The 15,017-nt window shown below is 34.1% G+C and overlaps 1 protein-coding gene across 1 annotated transcript in view; it reads right to left on the bottom strand.

Annotated features, from left to right (window-relative positions):
• Positions 1 to 254: 254 nt before the first annotated feature.
• LOC306866276 (A disintegrin and metalloproteinase with thrombospondin motifs 20-like) overlaps positions 255 to 15,017 on the bottom strand; it is a 34,501-nt gene continuing 19,738 nt past the window's right edge. The window contains exons 4-9 of the mRNA XM_079411368.1: positions 10,972 to 11,210; positions 9,679 to 9,762; positions 8,394 to 8,518; positions 8,243 to 8,283; positions 5,611 to 5,716; positions 255 to 568 (exon numbers count right to left, since the gene is read on the bottom strand). Coding sequence (XP_079267494.1) covers positions 418 to 568; positions 5,611 to 5,716; positions 8,243 to 8,283; positions 8,394 to 8,518; positions 9,679 to 9,762; positions 10,972 to 11,210 — 746 coding nt within the window. The 3' untranslated portion in view covers positions 255 to 417. The remainder of the gene's footprint in view (positions 569 to 5,610; positions 5,717 to 8,242; positions 8,284 to 8,393; positions 8,519 to 9,678; positions 9,763 to 10,971; positions 11,211 to 15,017) is intronic.

Genomic DNA, 15,017 nt, shown 5'->3' with positions numbered 1-15,017 from the left:
TTAGATGTAAAAAAAAACAAAAATCACTTTGAAATGTTGCCTTAGCAACTAACAAAAATAAGTTTAAGTTCTAAAATTACTAAAACTACACCTAAAATAAAAACGAATCAAAGATATATATAAAAACTAATTAAAATGGCAAATAAATTACTAAAACTATATAAAAATTATATGAAAATATAAAAATAATATTCATAATTATTAGAATTTAACAAATACTAAAATAGCAACTATAAACCATGTAAAACCAGATTCCAACTTAAGCTGGATTTTCTTTAATTTCCTGCAGTGGAATAACAAACGTCTTCAAACAGACTTGTACTTTCATTAAAAATGTGAAATGGAAGTTTAACTGGAATCTCATTCATATAAACGAATCCAGAATAGACTGAACTGATGGCAGATGTAACTAAGCACCTACTCGAGGAAATCCGTGATGTATTTGCGGCTGCATTTGGACCAGGACCAGGGGCTGGTGTCGTAGTTGAGGGTCGGGGCCATGACGTGGTACTGATGCTTGATTCCCGCCTCGCGGCACTTCGGACTGTCATCATGAGGCATGTTGAACCTGAAACACACACAACATACAGTTCAGCGGATGCTTCTCACATACACTTCAGCACATTTGAGTTTCTGCACTTCCAGATATGAGCATATGACAAATATGAAATTACCATGATACAGTTGCAGTACTATGATGATCATAGTATGGTAACTGGATAAAAAGCATCATTACTATATTCAAAAGCTATAATTATTGTAAAATAGGCTACTTCAAAGAATGACACATAGTAAGACCACGTTATTTTGTATGGAAGCTTATTTCCTCAAAGGAAAATAAAAATAAAAAGGTAATTCTGACTTTTTGACTTGCAAGTCTGAGAAAAGTTTGAATTGTGGGGAGAAAAAAGTTGAATAACTTTTATCATTACATGGCGGAAAAGACAGAGTTTATATGTAAGAATTCTGAGAGAACGTGAGAATTGCTAGAAGTACACTAAAAATTCTAAGAAAAACGTTGAAAATGTGAGATGTAAACTCAGAATTCAGAGAAAAAAATCATAATTACGAGACAAAAATTGACATGTAAACTTTAAAAACTTAAAAAATTACAATTACGAGATGCAAACTCAGAATTTTGAGATGTAAATATAGAATTCCAAGAAAAAAAAAAAAAAAAGAATTACGAGACATAATTTCAGAATTCTGAATTTTTTTTTAATAAAATTGAGATGTAAACTCAGAATTCCAAAAATAAATAAATAAATAAAAATTATGAGATGTAAACTCAGAATTCTGAGAAAAAAATGCTAAATTATGAAATGTTAACTCAAAATTCTGAGAAACAAAATCATAACTACGAGACAGAAACTCAGAATTCTGAGAAAAAAGTCCAAATTAGGAAGTAAACTCAGAATTCCAAAAATAAATAAATAAATAAAAATTATGAGATGTAAACTCAGAATTCACAGAAAAAAAGTAAAAATTACTGTTGTTATATATTGTATATAAAAAAATCAAAAAGTCGCTATTACATTTTTATTCCATGGTGGAAATAGGTTTCCAATGTCGTAATGACTCCCAACAGAACATGAAACCTCTTTTTATTAGAGACAGGAAAAGTCCAGCAATTCAGTCTTAAACTAAAAGCTGCATTGAGACGAATCTGATGTCCAGAATAGAAACGCAGTGATGTCAGAGTCCAGAAACAGCTGTGAAATCAGACACACGACAGCTACAGCCTCCATCTGTGAGGCTTCATCCGCACGTTAAACACATTTCACATGTTACATTCGTGAAATACTTTTGCTGTCAGAATCGGTTTCATTTCAAGAACATCTGTGCCACTCATGAAAAGAGCTTGAGCAAAAAATGAATCTTCTGTCACCATTTCTTCACACTTAAATCATTCAAACCCCATTTCTTCAGTGGACAATGTTCACACTGCTTTTATGGCACTTTTATAGAAATGTTTTGTTATTTTTTAGGCCTTGTCCAGTTTTGTTGCATGGAAAGAGCAGGTTTGGAACAACATGATGACATATTGATGACAAAAGATTCGTTTTTAGGTGAACTATTCCTTAGAAAAGTCTTATCTTGCTCTGTGGAGTTAAACAGCTTGTCAAAGTCGAGTTTTGGACAGAGAAAGTGAGATGCCAGATGTTCTGCATTACGTCAAAATAAAAGGATTTTCAGCTATGAAACAAATGAAAGATGAAATGTTATAACCAAATGGAGTCGTTTATCAGCGTTAAAGACTCACGAATCGTTCTTAATGGATCCAAATCATCTCTGATTGATGCAAACACTGACAAAATTATGCTCTTTCTCAGTATATTTGTCTTGTTTTCCAGTGCAAATATCTAAATATTCTTAAATCAAGATGCATTCACTTAAGTTGCAAAATTACTAGAGATATTAAGTCTTGTTTTCTGAAAAAATATATCAAAAGGAAGTCAGATTATGCTTGAACTAGAAAAAAATCTCCCAATGTGCTCAGAAAAATAAACTTAATTCAAAGGGAAAACTTTTATTTTTCTGACTCCACTGACAGATATGTATTCTTGTTTTAAGCAAAAACTCGCTTTATTTTGATGCATTTTTCAGATAACAAGTTTTTGTCATTTTGCTACTTAAGTAAATGCATATTTATTTATGAATGTTTACATATTTGTACTGGAAAAAAAGACAAAAATACTAAGAAATTAAAATGTTTTCAAGTACAAATATCTGTGCATCTTAAAGCAAGATGAATTTACTAAAGAAAAAAAAATAGTTGCAATAATAAACCTTTTTTCCTGAAAAAACAAATGCATCAAAATGTAGTAATTTTACATTTTAAACAATATGCCAATGGGCTCAGAAAATAACTTTAACTTAATTTAAAGTTTATTTTTCTTAATTTTTCTTAAAAGTAATTTTGCTTCTAAAGTAAATATACCTTGATTAAAAAAATATAAAAAACAAGACAAAATATGGGTACAAAATGGGTGCACTGTGAAAATGTCATTCTTATTTAGCCTTGTTTTCCAGTTCAAATATCTAAACATACTCAAATTAAGATTCATATTAAGATTAATTTACCTGATAAGTAAAATGACATAAAATATTAAGTCTTGTTTTCAGAAAAATGCATTAAAATGAAGTAAATTACACTTAAAACAAGAAAAATTGTGGTCAGAAAGTTTATTTTTCGACACCATTTTCCTTAAAGCATGAATTTATGATAATCTTAATATGTCATTTTGATTCCCAAGTAAATGCATTTTGATTTCAGAATATTTAGATATTTACCAAAAAACAAGATAAAAATACTGAGTAAGAAACTCACTTAATTTTGATATTTTTCAGAAAACAAGACTTTTTATCTGATGTTATTTTGCATCTAATGTAAACGCATCTTGATTTATGATACTTGATGTTTGTCCTGGAAAACCAGACAAATATTACTATATTATAAAAAATACTGAGGCAGAACATAATCTGGAGGACAGACGGTAAATGTTACTGTATTGTGCCGTGCTTTGGCTTTGCTTTCGGAAAACTGAATCTGAGAGGCGGTTTGTCCTCATCGTCCCACTGCGGCGCAGGAATTCCCTCGGGATGAGAGGCGGATGAATATCTGTCATTCTTTCACACTGCACTCATTTATATGACACGAAGCACAGAGAGAAGCAGAGCTCCGGCTCACGTAACCTCACTAACACGGCTCTCTGTTATTAAAGGATAAGTCCACTTCCAGATTAACTTCCTGACAGTTTACTCACCCCCATGTCATCCAAGATGTTCATGTCATTCTTTAGTCGCAAAGAAATTAAGTTTTTTGAGGAAAACATTCCAGGATTTTCCTCCATATAGTGGACTTTAATGGGGATCAATGAGCTGAAGGTCCAGATTGCAGTTTTAATGCAGCTTCAAAGAGCTCTACACGATCCCAGCCGAGGAATAAGGGTCTTATCTAGCCAAACAAAATTATATTTATAAACTTTTTAACCACGAATGCTTGGCTTGCTCTAGCTCTGAGATGCAAAGAAAGTCAAATGGCCTTTACAAAAAAGGTAAAACCACGATGTCTGATGATTTTAAAGTTGGAGGAGAAAATGAGATGGAGTTTTTAAATGAAGTACAAAGACGAAGAACTAACCGCGTGTGACTTTTCCAGTAGGATTGCGTAATGTGTGAAGAAGCGCATGCACATCGCAGAGATAGAGCAAGATGAGCATTTGTGGTTAAAAAGTTTATAAATATAATTTTTTTCAGAAAATGACCGATCGTTTGGCTAGATAAGACCCTTATTCCTCGGCTGGGATCGTGTAGAGCTCTTTGAAGCTGCATTAAAACTGCAATCTGGACCTTCAGCTCATTGATCCCCATTAAAGTCCACTATATGGAGAAAAATCCTGGAATGTTTTCCTCAAAAAACTTAAAGCTGTAGTCTACGATGTTGAAAATCATTCGAGAAAGCCAGAATTTTTAAAAAACTCATCCCGCCCCTCCACACGCACACCCCTCCCCTCTGTGCTACCTGATCCCTCCCACCGGGAAACGACCTGAACAACGTCACTCACTCAGTCAAGCAGGAGTAAACATGGAACAGAGATGTACCATGTGCGATGTCGGCTAACATTCCAATGCCGACCGGTAGCATGATCATGTTGTCAGACTGATAAAAAGCTATTTATTTAATACACCACACCATAAAAGTATAAATAAATGCTTACCTGCTCAACAAAAAGTCAGCCATGTCAGCGTCGGTTTTAAGTCCAAGGTTTCTCTGAAGCGTCCTCCAACGGGCAATGGTGGACCCTATATTGATTCGGCTTTGAGTCCGGCGTTCTTCACATTTTTTTTTAATCTCTGCTCTTTCCTCAATTGACTTTCTCTTTCTTCTAACCTTGACTGTTGGGGCGAGCAGGGGCCGCTTGCTGCTGTCTGTTTGTTGGTTTTTCTCCATTGCTGAGTTGATGCTGCCTACTTTCGCGCAAAATTTCATGTCGCAGGAGGGGGCGGGGTGGGGTGCGGTGGGTGGAGACGCGAGTGGAGCAGGGGATTGGATGAGAGCAGTTAACCAATGTAAGCTGTCCGGCCGGACAGCTTACATTGGTCAATTTCTCTGCGGGTGTACACCCAATAGAGTGAATGGATTTTTTTCATTCTTTTTTCTCTTCATATTATTAGGATTGTACTGTAGAACCATAACCAGCATCTAAACGAGGTTATTAATAATGAACAATCTTTGAAATCGTAGACCATAGCTTTAAGGTCCTTGCACTCTGAGTCCGACATTTTCATGTGTTTTTACTTTTTTTTTTTTTTCGTATTCGTCATCCTTTCCTATCAAAACGCATGCTGTGGATGCGAAAACGCAATTTATTTATTTTTTTTTAAGTTTCAGAGGCAGTGTGTAAACGTGATTGATACAATGTGAGGTCATATTTACTTTTTAACGTGCAAAAATTCCAGACTCAGACCTTTAATTTCTTTGCGACTGAAGACAGACAAGACATGAACATCTTGGATGACATGGGGGTGAGTAAATTATCCAGAATTTTTTATTCTGGAGGTGAACTTATCCTTTATTGCATTTTGAGGGTCTTTGGGGCGACTTACACGTGTCCGAGCTCGTGAGCGATGGTGAAGGATGCGCTCAGGCCGTTCTCCTCGCTGATGGAGCAGCTTCGGTACGGGTCGCACATCGTCCCCAGCTCCGCCAGACCTTCATTAACACACACACACAGAGAGAGCAGACATGTTCACAAGTCTCTGAGGTCGAGTTTAACTCACGTCTCAAGTCTTTGTTCTATTTTTAGCAACAGTTCTTTCAGCTAGTTATTGAGGCTAAATCAGTTTTGAAATACTTTACTAGTTTTGAGATACAACTGTCCTTTTATTATTTCTCAGACAAAATGCAGCACATTTCTTTGTAAAGTTGAAATATGTCAACTAACAAAACTAAATAGAAATTTTAAAACAAACCCCTATCAGTCAAAAGTGACCCTGGACTACAAAACCAGTCATGAAAAATTTCTAAAATTGAAATTTATACATGCTGAATAAATAATCTTTCCATTGATGTATGGTTTGTTATGATAGGACAATATTTGTCTGAGATACAACTATTAGAAAATCTGGAATCTGAGGGAGCAAAAAAATCTAAATATTGAGAAAATCTCCTTTAAAGTTGTTCAAATGAAGTTCTTAGCAATGCATATTACTAATCAAAAATTAAGTTTTGATATATTTATGGTAGGAAATGTACTAAATATCTTCATGGAACATGATCTTAATATCCTAATAATTTTTGGCATAAAAGAGAAATGTATAATTTTGATCCATACAATGTATTGTTGGCTATTGCTACAGATATACCTGTGTTACTCATGACTGCTTTTGTGCTCCAGGGACACATATTAATAACACAAATAAAAGAAATCTCATATTAACAAACTAAGGCTTTGTCTGTGCTCTTTTCATTTAAAATTAGAGGCAACTGCAGTATTTTAAACACAATCCAAACAAAGAGGCTAAATACATGCAGCATGAGCAGCTTTTAATCTAAATTAGACTATATAATTAAGACATTTGAAGCAAATACAGAATGGTCTGACTTTAGTTTTGTGAAACTATAGGCTACTACATAAAATATTAGCATGAAACAAAACAGCAGATAAGCTGAATCAGAAAGCAGATTCACTCTCTGCCAGCAGGTGGCGCTTATGGAACAGCAATGATAAAGCGTTTTATTGTTTGCCGCTGTAAACAAAGCAGCGCTGTGATTATGAACACTACTTTAATAGCTATGCATTATACAGAGGCAAGATGAAAAGAAAATACTATCTAAACTTTTCTAAAACTAGTAAATTTCCCTCAGAGATACATTCATATAAACTCCCATACCAAATGACCTGTTGTTGTTTTTTACGAGTCTCACGAGTCCAAGCCGCAAGTCTCTATTTATGCAGCTTAAGTGCGACTCGAGTCCAAGTCGCAGACTCGAGTTTCCATCTCTAAAAGAGAGCATGACTTTATGCAATGCTTTAGGTGGTTTTCGGGCCCTAAACACCTGCTGGGGCCCGGCACAGGTGGCTGGTCCTATACGACACGCCGATGACAGTCAAATGAAACACAGCTGACAGACTTTCTGCAAGATCTGGTTCTGCTTCAGGAACCTGCTTTCAGTCTGGACATTCAGTGACCCCACACACTAATGAAAGCGCCCTGTATGCTGACTGCTATTTATTATTGAAAAAATAAAATTCTGCAAGATTTTTTTTTTTGACAGTTTGATGAGGTCAAAATAATAAACAAAACAACAACAACAAAAAAATAACTGATTATACAAACTAGTTTTGAAAAAATATATAAAATATTAAAATGAAGATGAAAAAAAAACACTAAAATAGTATTTAAAAAAAAACATGAATCAAATGTATTACTATAATTTAACTCGAATAAGCAATAACCATTATTGTATCATGACCTAAGAGACTGCACTGATGTTTTATTCAGCAAGAAAAAGAAATAGTTATTTTATATTTTTTAAAACAAACCTCTGGCAATTCGATCAAATAATGAGAGAAAGGGAGAAACATTAAAATGACTGATTCATTTAGAAAGAAAACAGTCAAATAAATAGATATTTCGCATTTTCAAACCTTTTTTTTTAAAATAATAATAATAAAATAAATAAAAATTTGGCTGTCTGGTTAAATAATGAGTCAAAGAGGAAAAAAGACAAAATGATTAAAATGATTAATTGATAAAGCAAAAGGTCAAATAAGTAGATATTTTACATTTATTCTGTATAAATAAATAAAAAAAACATTTTGGCAGTTTAATCAAATAATGAGCCAAAAAGAAGAAAGAAATGTTTAAAATATTGATTAATTTAGAAAGTCAAATAAATAGTCAAATAAAAATATATTTCACATTTACTAACTTTTTTGTGAATAATAATAATACATTAAAAATAAATCATACTTTGGGAGGTGTTACAAATAAAAAGTAAAAAAAAAAAAAGATTTAAAAATTGAATATGAAACATGTAGCAACAAGCACCGCTGTACATGACCACACTAATGTTTAATTCAGCAAAAAAAATAAAATTGCATTTTTAAACCAATCTGAGTGCACTGCATTGCGGGATACAATCTATCATCCAGCTGCATGCAGCACATTTAGTACCGCTCACAACATATATACTGCAGAAATAATAGATCAGGCCAGTGGTGTGCAATCTTACCTAACGTGTCACACTTGTCCTTTGCTCGGCAGATGTCCTCCCTGAGAAACAAACACACATTACATAATAGGGTTTATGCAAAAACCAAGCTCAAACAGAAGCACACAGTAGAAGGCAGAGGTCATGAGGTCAAAGGTCAAGTTCAGGTCACCTGGTGATGAGCAGCGCCGTGTCGTGATGACCCGGGTGACTGTCGTCCAAAACGTTGTGACTCTGCTGCCATATGCAGAAGTTATGAAGCGTCGCAGTGGCGTAGAAGTTTATATTCGGCCCTTCCTGAGGAGAACACACACTTTATTATCCAAATCCAGTTGTTATAGAGGAATAACGGCTCGGATGATGCTCTCTCAGGTCTCAGGACACGTAATGCATCATTTCACTGAAGTTCTCCTGAATTTCCATAAAAATTAGTTGCTAGTCATAATGTGTTTAAAGTATAGAAATGAATGTGGAGGAGCTCAGAGTGTTTGATGAGAAATGACCTGATCATATTAAAATATCCATTTCTATTTAATTCTGCATGAAGAAAACTGTTATTTTGCTGTTCAACCTATATGTGTATGTTTGATGAGAGTCAAAAAGGAGAAAAGAAACCATTTTCAAATGACTACATTTTAAATATCAAGTGAAGACATGCTTACAAAAACACCTCTCATTACAAATCTAGTGAAATGCTGTAATCATCTGCCGTGAAAATAAAGCATAACTGGTGTCTGCTGCGTTTCCAAACATGCGCTAAACTCACAGCATGTGTAATAAACGAGTTGACTGCATTCATTCAGTGTGAACGGAGCTGTTCTGAGACGCGGAAAACACCGGATCACAGGCTGATCGTCTGAACCAAGTGCAGCTTCGCTTTAAAACACGCAGCGAAAGAGATTAAGACATATTGTGCTTTCAGTTTAAGTTCGTTTGACAGATACTGTGCCAAAGCATAAAGGCCCAAAACACAACTTTAAAGACCTCTTATGATAGAATAAGACGTTTAAATATATTTTACAAACTAAGCTTTTTGCCCGTGTAGCAGAGGCCAGCGGGTATCATTATGGTCCTACTCGCCCTGCTCCGAGCGGATTTTGAACCGTGGTCTCCGGCGCGGGAGGCGGGCGCTCTAACAAGGAGGATAAAGGCCACGGCCTCTAGCTTTAGTCGCTAGAGCACCACTTGAGATCGGGGAGTGAGGTTTAACCTGCACAGCACTTACCCGCTGGCCTCTGCTACGCCCGGAAAACCTAAAAAAAAAAACCCTGAAAAAAACAATAAAACCATCACAGAAAACAAGTCCCATTATAACCAGTAAAACCATTACAAATTTTGTGATGGTGTCTATTGTTTTTTTTTTCTTCAGCAGGGTTGTTTCATATCGTCATGTGACCGTGATAAACTCGAGAAAGTTTTGCTATCGTGATCCCTAGACGTCGCTGGTTCTGCTGTACCTGTTCGTTGTGTATGACGATGAGTTTGACGATCATGATGTTGATGAGGTTTCCTACACTGGGGTCTCGATAGATCGCAGCGACCTGAAAGCACAGATAAGACAGAACACAATTCAGTCAAAAATACCCACAAACCACCGCGCTGCAGTCATGTTTAAGGGTTCATGCTGCTCAGAAGTCCTGCTCTGGATCCTAAACCAGTTTAAAAACAGCAGGCTTTCAGATTTGAGGTATGATCTGCCCGTCCATTAGCTGACCATAAACACTGAGCATTTAGAAGAAGCCAAAGGGAAAACCTCAGACAGACGGCATTTACAGACAGACACACTAATGCAGTCTTCTGATTGGCTGAGAGAACCACACCGCTATGACATCATCAGCACACCAAAACCTGTAACCAGGGTTATTATCGTTAACTAAAACTAACACTAAAACCATTACAATTTTTTTTGTTACTTGAAATAAATGCTAAAAAAAAATTGATTTCAGCTAGCATTTGTAATAACTGTTTAGTTTAACTTGAAGTACTAAAATAACTAAAACATAAAATTTAAATAAACATGAATAAAAACTATATAAACATATTTTTTAAAACTAACAAAAATGGCAAAAACACAACGAAACTGTACTGCTGTACACTGATGTTTAATTCAGCAAGAAAAACAAATGTAAATAAATAGTTATGTTGCATTTTCATTTTTATTTTTGCAAAAATTAAAAAGTAGAAAATAATTATTTTAAAAAGAAGTTGTCACATGATCTACATGGCTAGATGTTTAACTAGGCAAAATAAAATAAAAAAACTTGAACCGAATTCGAGCTGAAGCTTTAGTGTGAATGTTACTTTCTCTTACTCTCAATAACAAAAAAGTAACAAAATACCATGTTATTTTCCTAAGTACCAAATATGGTAATCATGCAGTGCTGCAGCACATATCAAAGCATCATTATGATGATATTTCTGAAGGCACCTGCATCATTAAGTGCAAACATTGTCCATCTGTTGTTTTGACTCATTTAAATCTGGATTCAAAACCAAAACCGGCTTATGAGCTCAAAATATACGGAGCGGAGCAGAGCGGGTGGTCAATGATGCTTCATATCAAAGCACGGCATTGTGGGTAACGGTCCAGCCAAGCCTATTAGAGAGTAAATCCCTATCACACACACATGAGGGATGGAATCAATTATTGATTAAGTACTGAAACATTGAATGAAAACCATTTAATGAGTGGTTCTCTAACTAGAACACACCAGACGAGAGAGAAGAGAATGAAGGGATAATTTACTTACTACTGACATGATTGTGAGGATGTAGTGCTCCAGGTTGCGTCCGTGATGTCGCACCATCTTGGCGTCGGCCGTCACCATCAGCTCCACGAATCGTGGATACGACAGAAAACGCTTCCGGCGGGAACGAGGACCGTCTTCGGAACGAGCCGGGGGCCTGCGCACTGTTTCCTGTATCGACATCACTTCCTCTTCCAGAGTTCTGTTGCTATGGAGACTGACGTGATCGTGCTCGGGATGATCTGTGGGAGAAGAAACAGGTCTTTATTAACACTTTTACTGTATTACAGCAAAAATTACTTAATATTAGCCACATTTATAAAATGTTGCATTAAAATAGTACAATATAATAACAATAATATTATCATTATTATTAATATTATTAATAATAATATTGTTTTATTTCTACATATATTAGTTACATATGTAAAATATAAAAACAATATTTAAGTTTCATTATATTATAAATATTACAATATATGCATTATTAATAATAATAGTAATACAAATTAAACTCTGATAATGTTTCTGCTTCAAATTTAGACAAACATTAAACTTGTTTCATTAAAAACTTTCCCAAAAGTGTTTCTGCCCTGCAGAATCTGAGACGTTGAGAGTTTTTTGCTAATAATGCAGCAGCGGCCGGATGATATATGGCCACATGTGCGATTACATCAGAGCAGCGAGCGCTGGAATAAAGCATCCAGCTGGAAACCCTGCAGCGTCATCTAACACAATGATATTATAACACAACACTCTCTGTGGAAGAGAAACAGGAGACAGGGGTCTTGATCTCTGGCTTTGTGTTTGCAGACCAACCAAACAGAAGAGTTCAGTCAATGGAGAAATCTGTGTCCAGCTGACAGAGAGAAAGAGCTCAGCGGCCCCTCGGAACCACTTCCTGTGCCATCAGACCAACACAGTACACTTCCTCTCAATCAATCAATCAATGGAGTCCAGGAGCAGCATTCACACACAAACTAAAACCATAAAGAAAAAACATTTACATGAAATAAAATAAACTTTACATTTAATCAGCTATTAGCCAAGGCAACGTTTCCCATTTTTATTTGCTTTAGCTTTACCTACTCAAATAAACTTAATAAAACTGAAATAAAAATGATAATAAATTATTAAAAATTATAATAATAAAAACTATATAATAAAAAAAAAGAATAAAAATGACAAAAACAGGAAAATTGCTAAAGCTTTAAATTGAAAACAAAATCTAAATAATAATATAATATAATAAAAACATATTTAGCATTAAAACATTTGTTGTTTAAAAAAACTTTAATTGAAATGAAATAAAAAAATAAAAATTAACAAACTAAGACTAAAACTAATTAAATGACAACGAAACTACTAAAACTTCAAGAGAAATGAAAATGAAAACAGAAAATTATTAAATTAAATACTAATTTAAAATATTTATCAAAACTATAACTATAGCATAAAACATTGTTGTTAATTAAGTAAAATAAACTAATTGAAAAAGAAAAACAGAAACTTTTAAAATGAAAAAGTAAAGATAGTAATAAAAGCTATATATGATTGATTTTAAGATATGTGTGTGCAGCAACTGAAGCGCTCTCACATGAACTCAATCGAGGCCTTGCATTAATGATCAAAGGAAACACTGGGTTTAAAGTCCAGTCTGAGGTCAGTCCATTTCTCATCATCATCATCATCATGAGAGAGCTCTGAACAAACTCTGAAGAAGACAGAGTTTGAGACGCAAGACTTTACGAGGCCATCTGTGTGTGTGTGTTTATTCACACAGACCGGGCGAAAGCACACACACACACACACACTCACACACACACACACACACACACACACACACACACACACACACTCTCTAGTGTAAACCACTCTTTGACAGCAGCGGGTCAGTCATGATGCCGTTTGCTGACCTTTAACACGAGCCTGCATGTTTGCTGCTCATCTAAACACTGATGGAAACCAGTAAATCACCAGAAAGAGGCTTTATATGAAGCCTGAAGTCAACAGAACACATTAAAACTCATACTGTAGATATGCAGACTTGGTGCAGTTGTTAAAATAAAATAAAAAAATCGATTCTATAATAGATTTAAAAGTATATTTAACAAAAATACAATATATTTAGTGAAATAAATAAATATATAAAATGTATAACTTGTATATTTTTTATATAACATAATATATTTTTTTCTTATTTAGAAAAAAATGTAATTAATAAATAAAATAAATATTTAAAACAAAGTTTCAGATATTTTGGCATTCAAATATATATTTTAATATGCTTTAAATACAAAAATATATTTAGCAAAAACATAATTAAATAAATAACAAAAACAAATATTTAAATAAATATGTAAATATTAAAAAAATAAAGTTAAAATATGTTTAGGATACAGATAAAGAAATAAAGAAATACATATTATAAATTAACGCAAAAATAAATATTTAAATAATATTTAAAAATATTTTTTTAGCAAAAACAAAACAAAATGTATAAATAAATAATTGTAAATAAATATTCATAATATTTCACAAAAAAATAAATACCAATAAGAAACTTACATTTACATTTAGTCATTATCCAAAGTGACTTACAAATGAGGAGAATAGAAGCAATCAAAATCAATAATATGCAAGTGCTATAACAAACTGTGCAATCATTCTTCAAAAGTCTGGTATATGTCTGCAGAGAGACGAGCGATTCATCATCAGACTCTTTAGCATTCTTCAGCAGGTGACGTCTGAGAGCTGCAGACCAGTAATTAACCACCATCCATCTCTAGACAGAGAAAACACTGGAAGTGATGCTGAAGTTTGTCACATTTTGTTCTGTGTTTTTGTCATTTTATTATTTTTTGTATTGATTAATGTATATATAGTTTTTTATTAAATTTTAGTTATTTGAGTACTTAAATGAAATGACAGTAAAATTGACAGTAAAATTGAAAAACGTTTCCTTGGCAACTAGATGAAATAAAATTATTTTATTTTTTTATTATTATTTTGAATTAGATTTTTTAAATATTTTCCATTTTCACTTTAATTTTAGTTACATTTTTTGTAATTTTATTGTTGTTTTTTTTATCATTTTTAGTAGTTTTTAAAAATATGTCTATATAGCTTTTATTCATTTAATTTAGTTTATTTAGCTTTAGTTATTTTAGTACATAAAAATTTAGTTTATTTATATTTAATTTCAATAAAAAAAAAAAAATTTAATTCAAGTAATTAAAATGTTGTTTTCTAGTTTTACTTGTAGTTGGCGATAATAACCCAGATAAACACTAAACATGAGCAATAACAATAGTGACGCTTCAGCACACACAGTGTCAGAAATGGACTGGAAAGAGCATCCGGATGAGAGGAACCGACCCGTATCTCCTCCACCCTCATCTCCAGCACATCAAAGAGAAAACGCTCACATCTCAAAGAGCTGCTGGTGTCTCAATACAACATATCCAGATGTCTGAAGACACTGCACATGACGCTAAAACTCATTATTATGACGTCTGAGTCGCTCGACAGGGTTTGGAGCTTCAGCGATGACAGAGAGATGAAGCGCTCTAACAGCCCTTATTATGGAAACACTTCTCTCAAGACGTCTCAGAGCTGAGACGACAGAAACGCTCATATAACACTGGTTCTCACTCAAACTAATGAGAGACGATCACGTGCTGTCGCTCGCAATCAGGAGATCTGAGACCCGTATGTCGTGACGACAATCGCTGCAGATAAGCTGCTGTTTGTTCTGTTTGAAAGAAGCACAAAACACCCTCATCATCTCAGCTCAGAGAGAAATGACACACTCAAACCATTCTCCTGGAGAGCAACCAGAGTCAGTGGAGATGCTCGCTGATTGATGCAGTGTTTCCCATATATTGATTTATTTGTGGCGCCCACCACAATATCAAAACTGACCGCCATGAATACATTTTCCAAAAGGCTTTGACTTCGTTGAATAAACATGAGCATTGCAATACACTTTGGGACTTGACAAAATGGTTAAATAGTTAGAAAGTAATAAAAATGTCCAAATTTAGACT

The sequence above is a fragment of the Barbus barbus genome (assembly GCF_936440315.1).
Source record: "Barbus barbus genome assembly, chromosome: 48".
Lineage (NCBI taxonomy): Eukaryota > Metazoa > Chordata > Actinopteri > Cypriniformes > Cyprinidae > Barbus > Barbus barbus.
The sequence above is the reverse complement of the archived record's forward strand: the minus strand, read 5'-3'. Positions and strand labels throughout refer to the sequence as shown.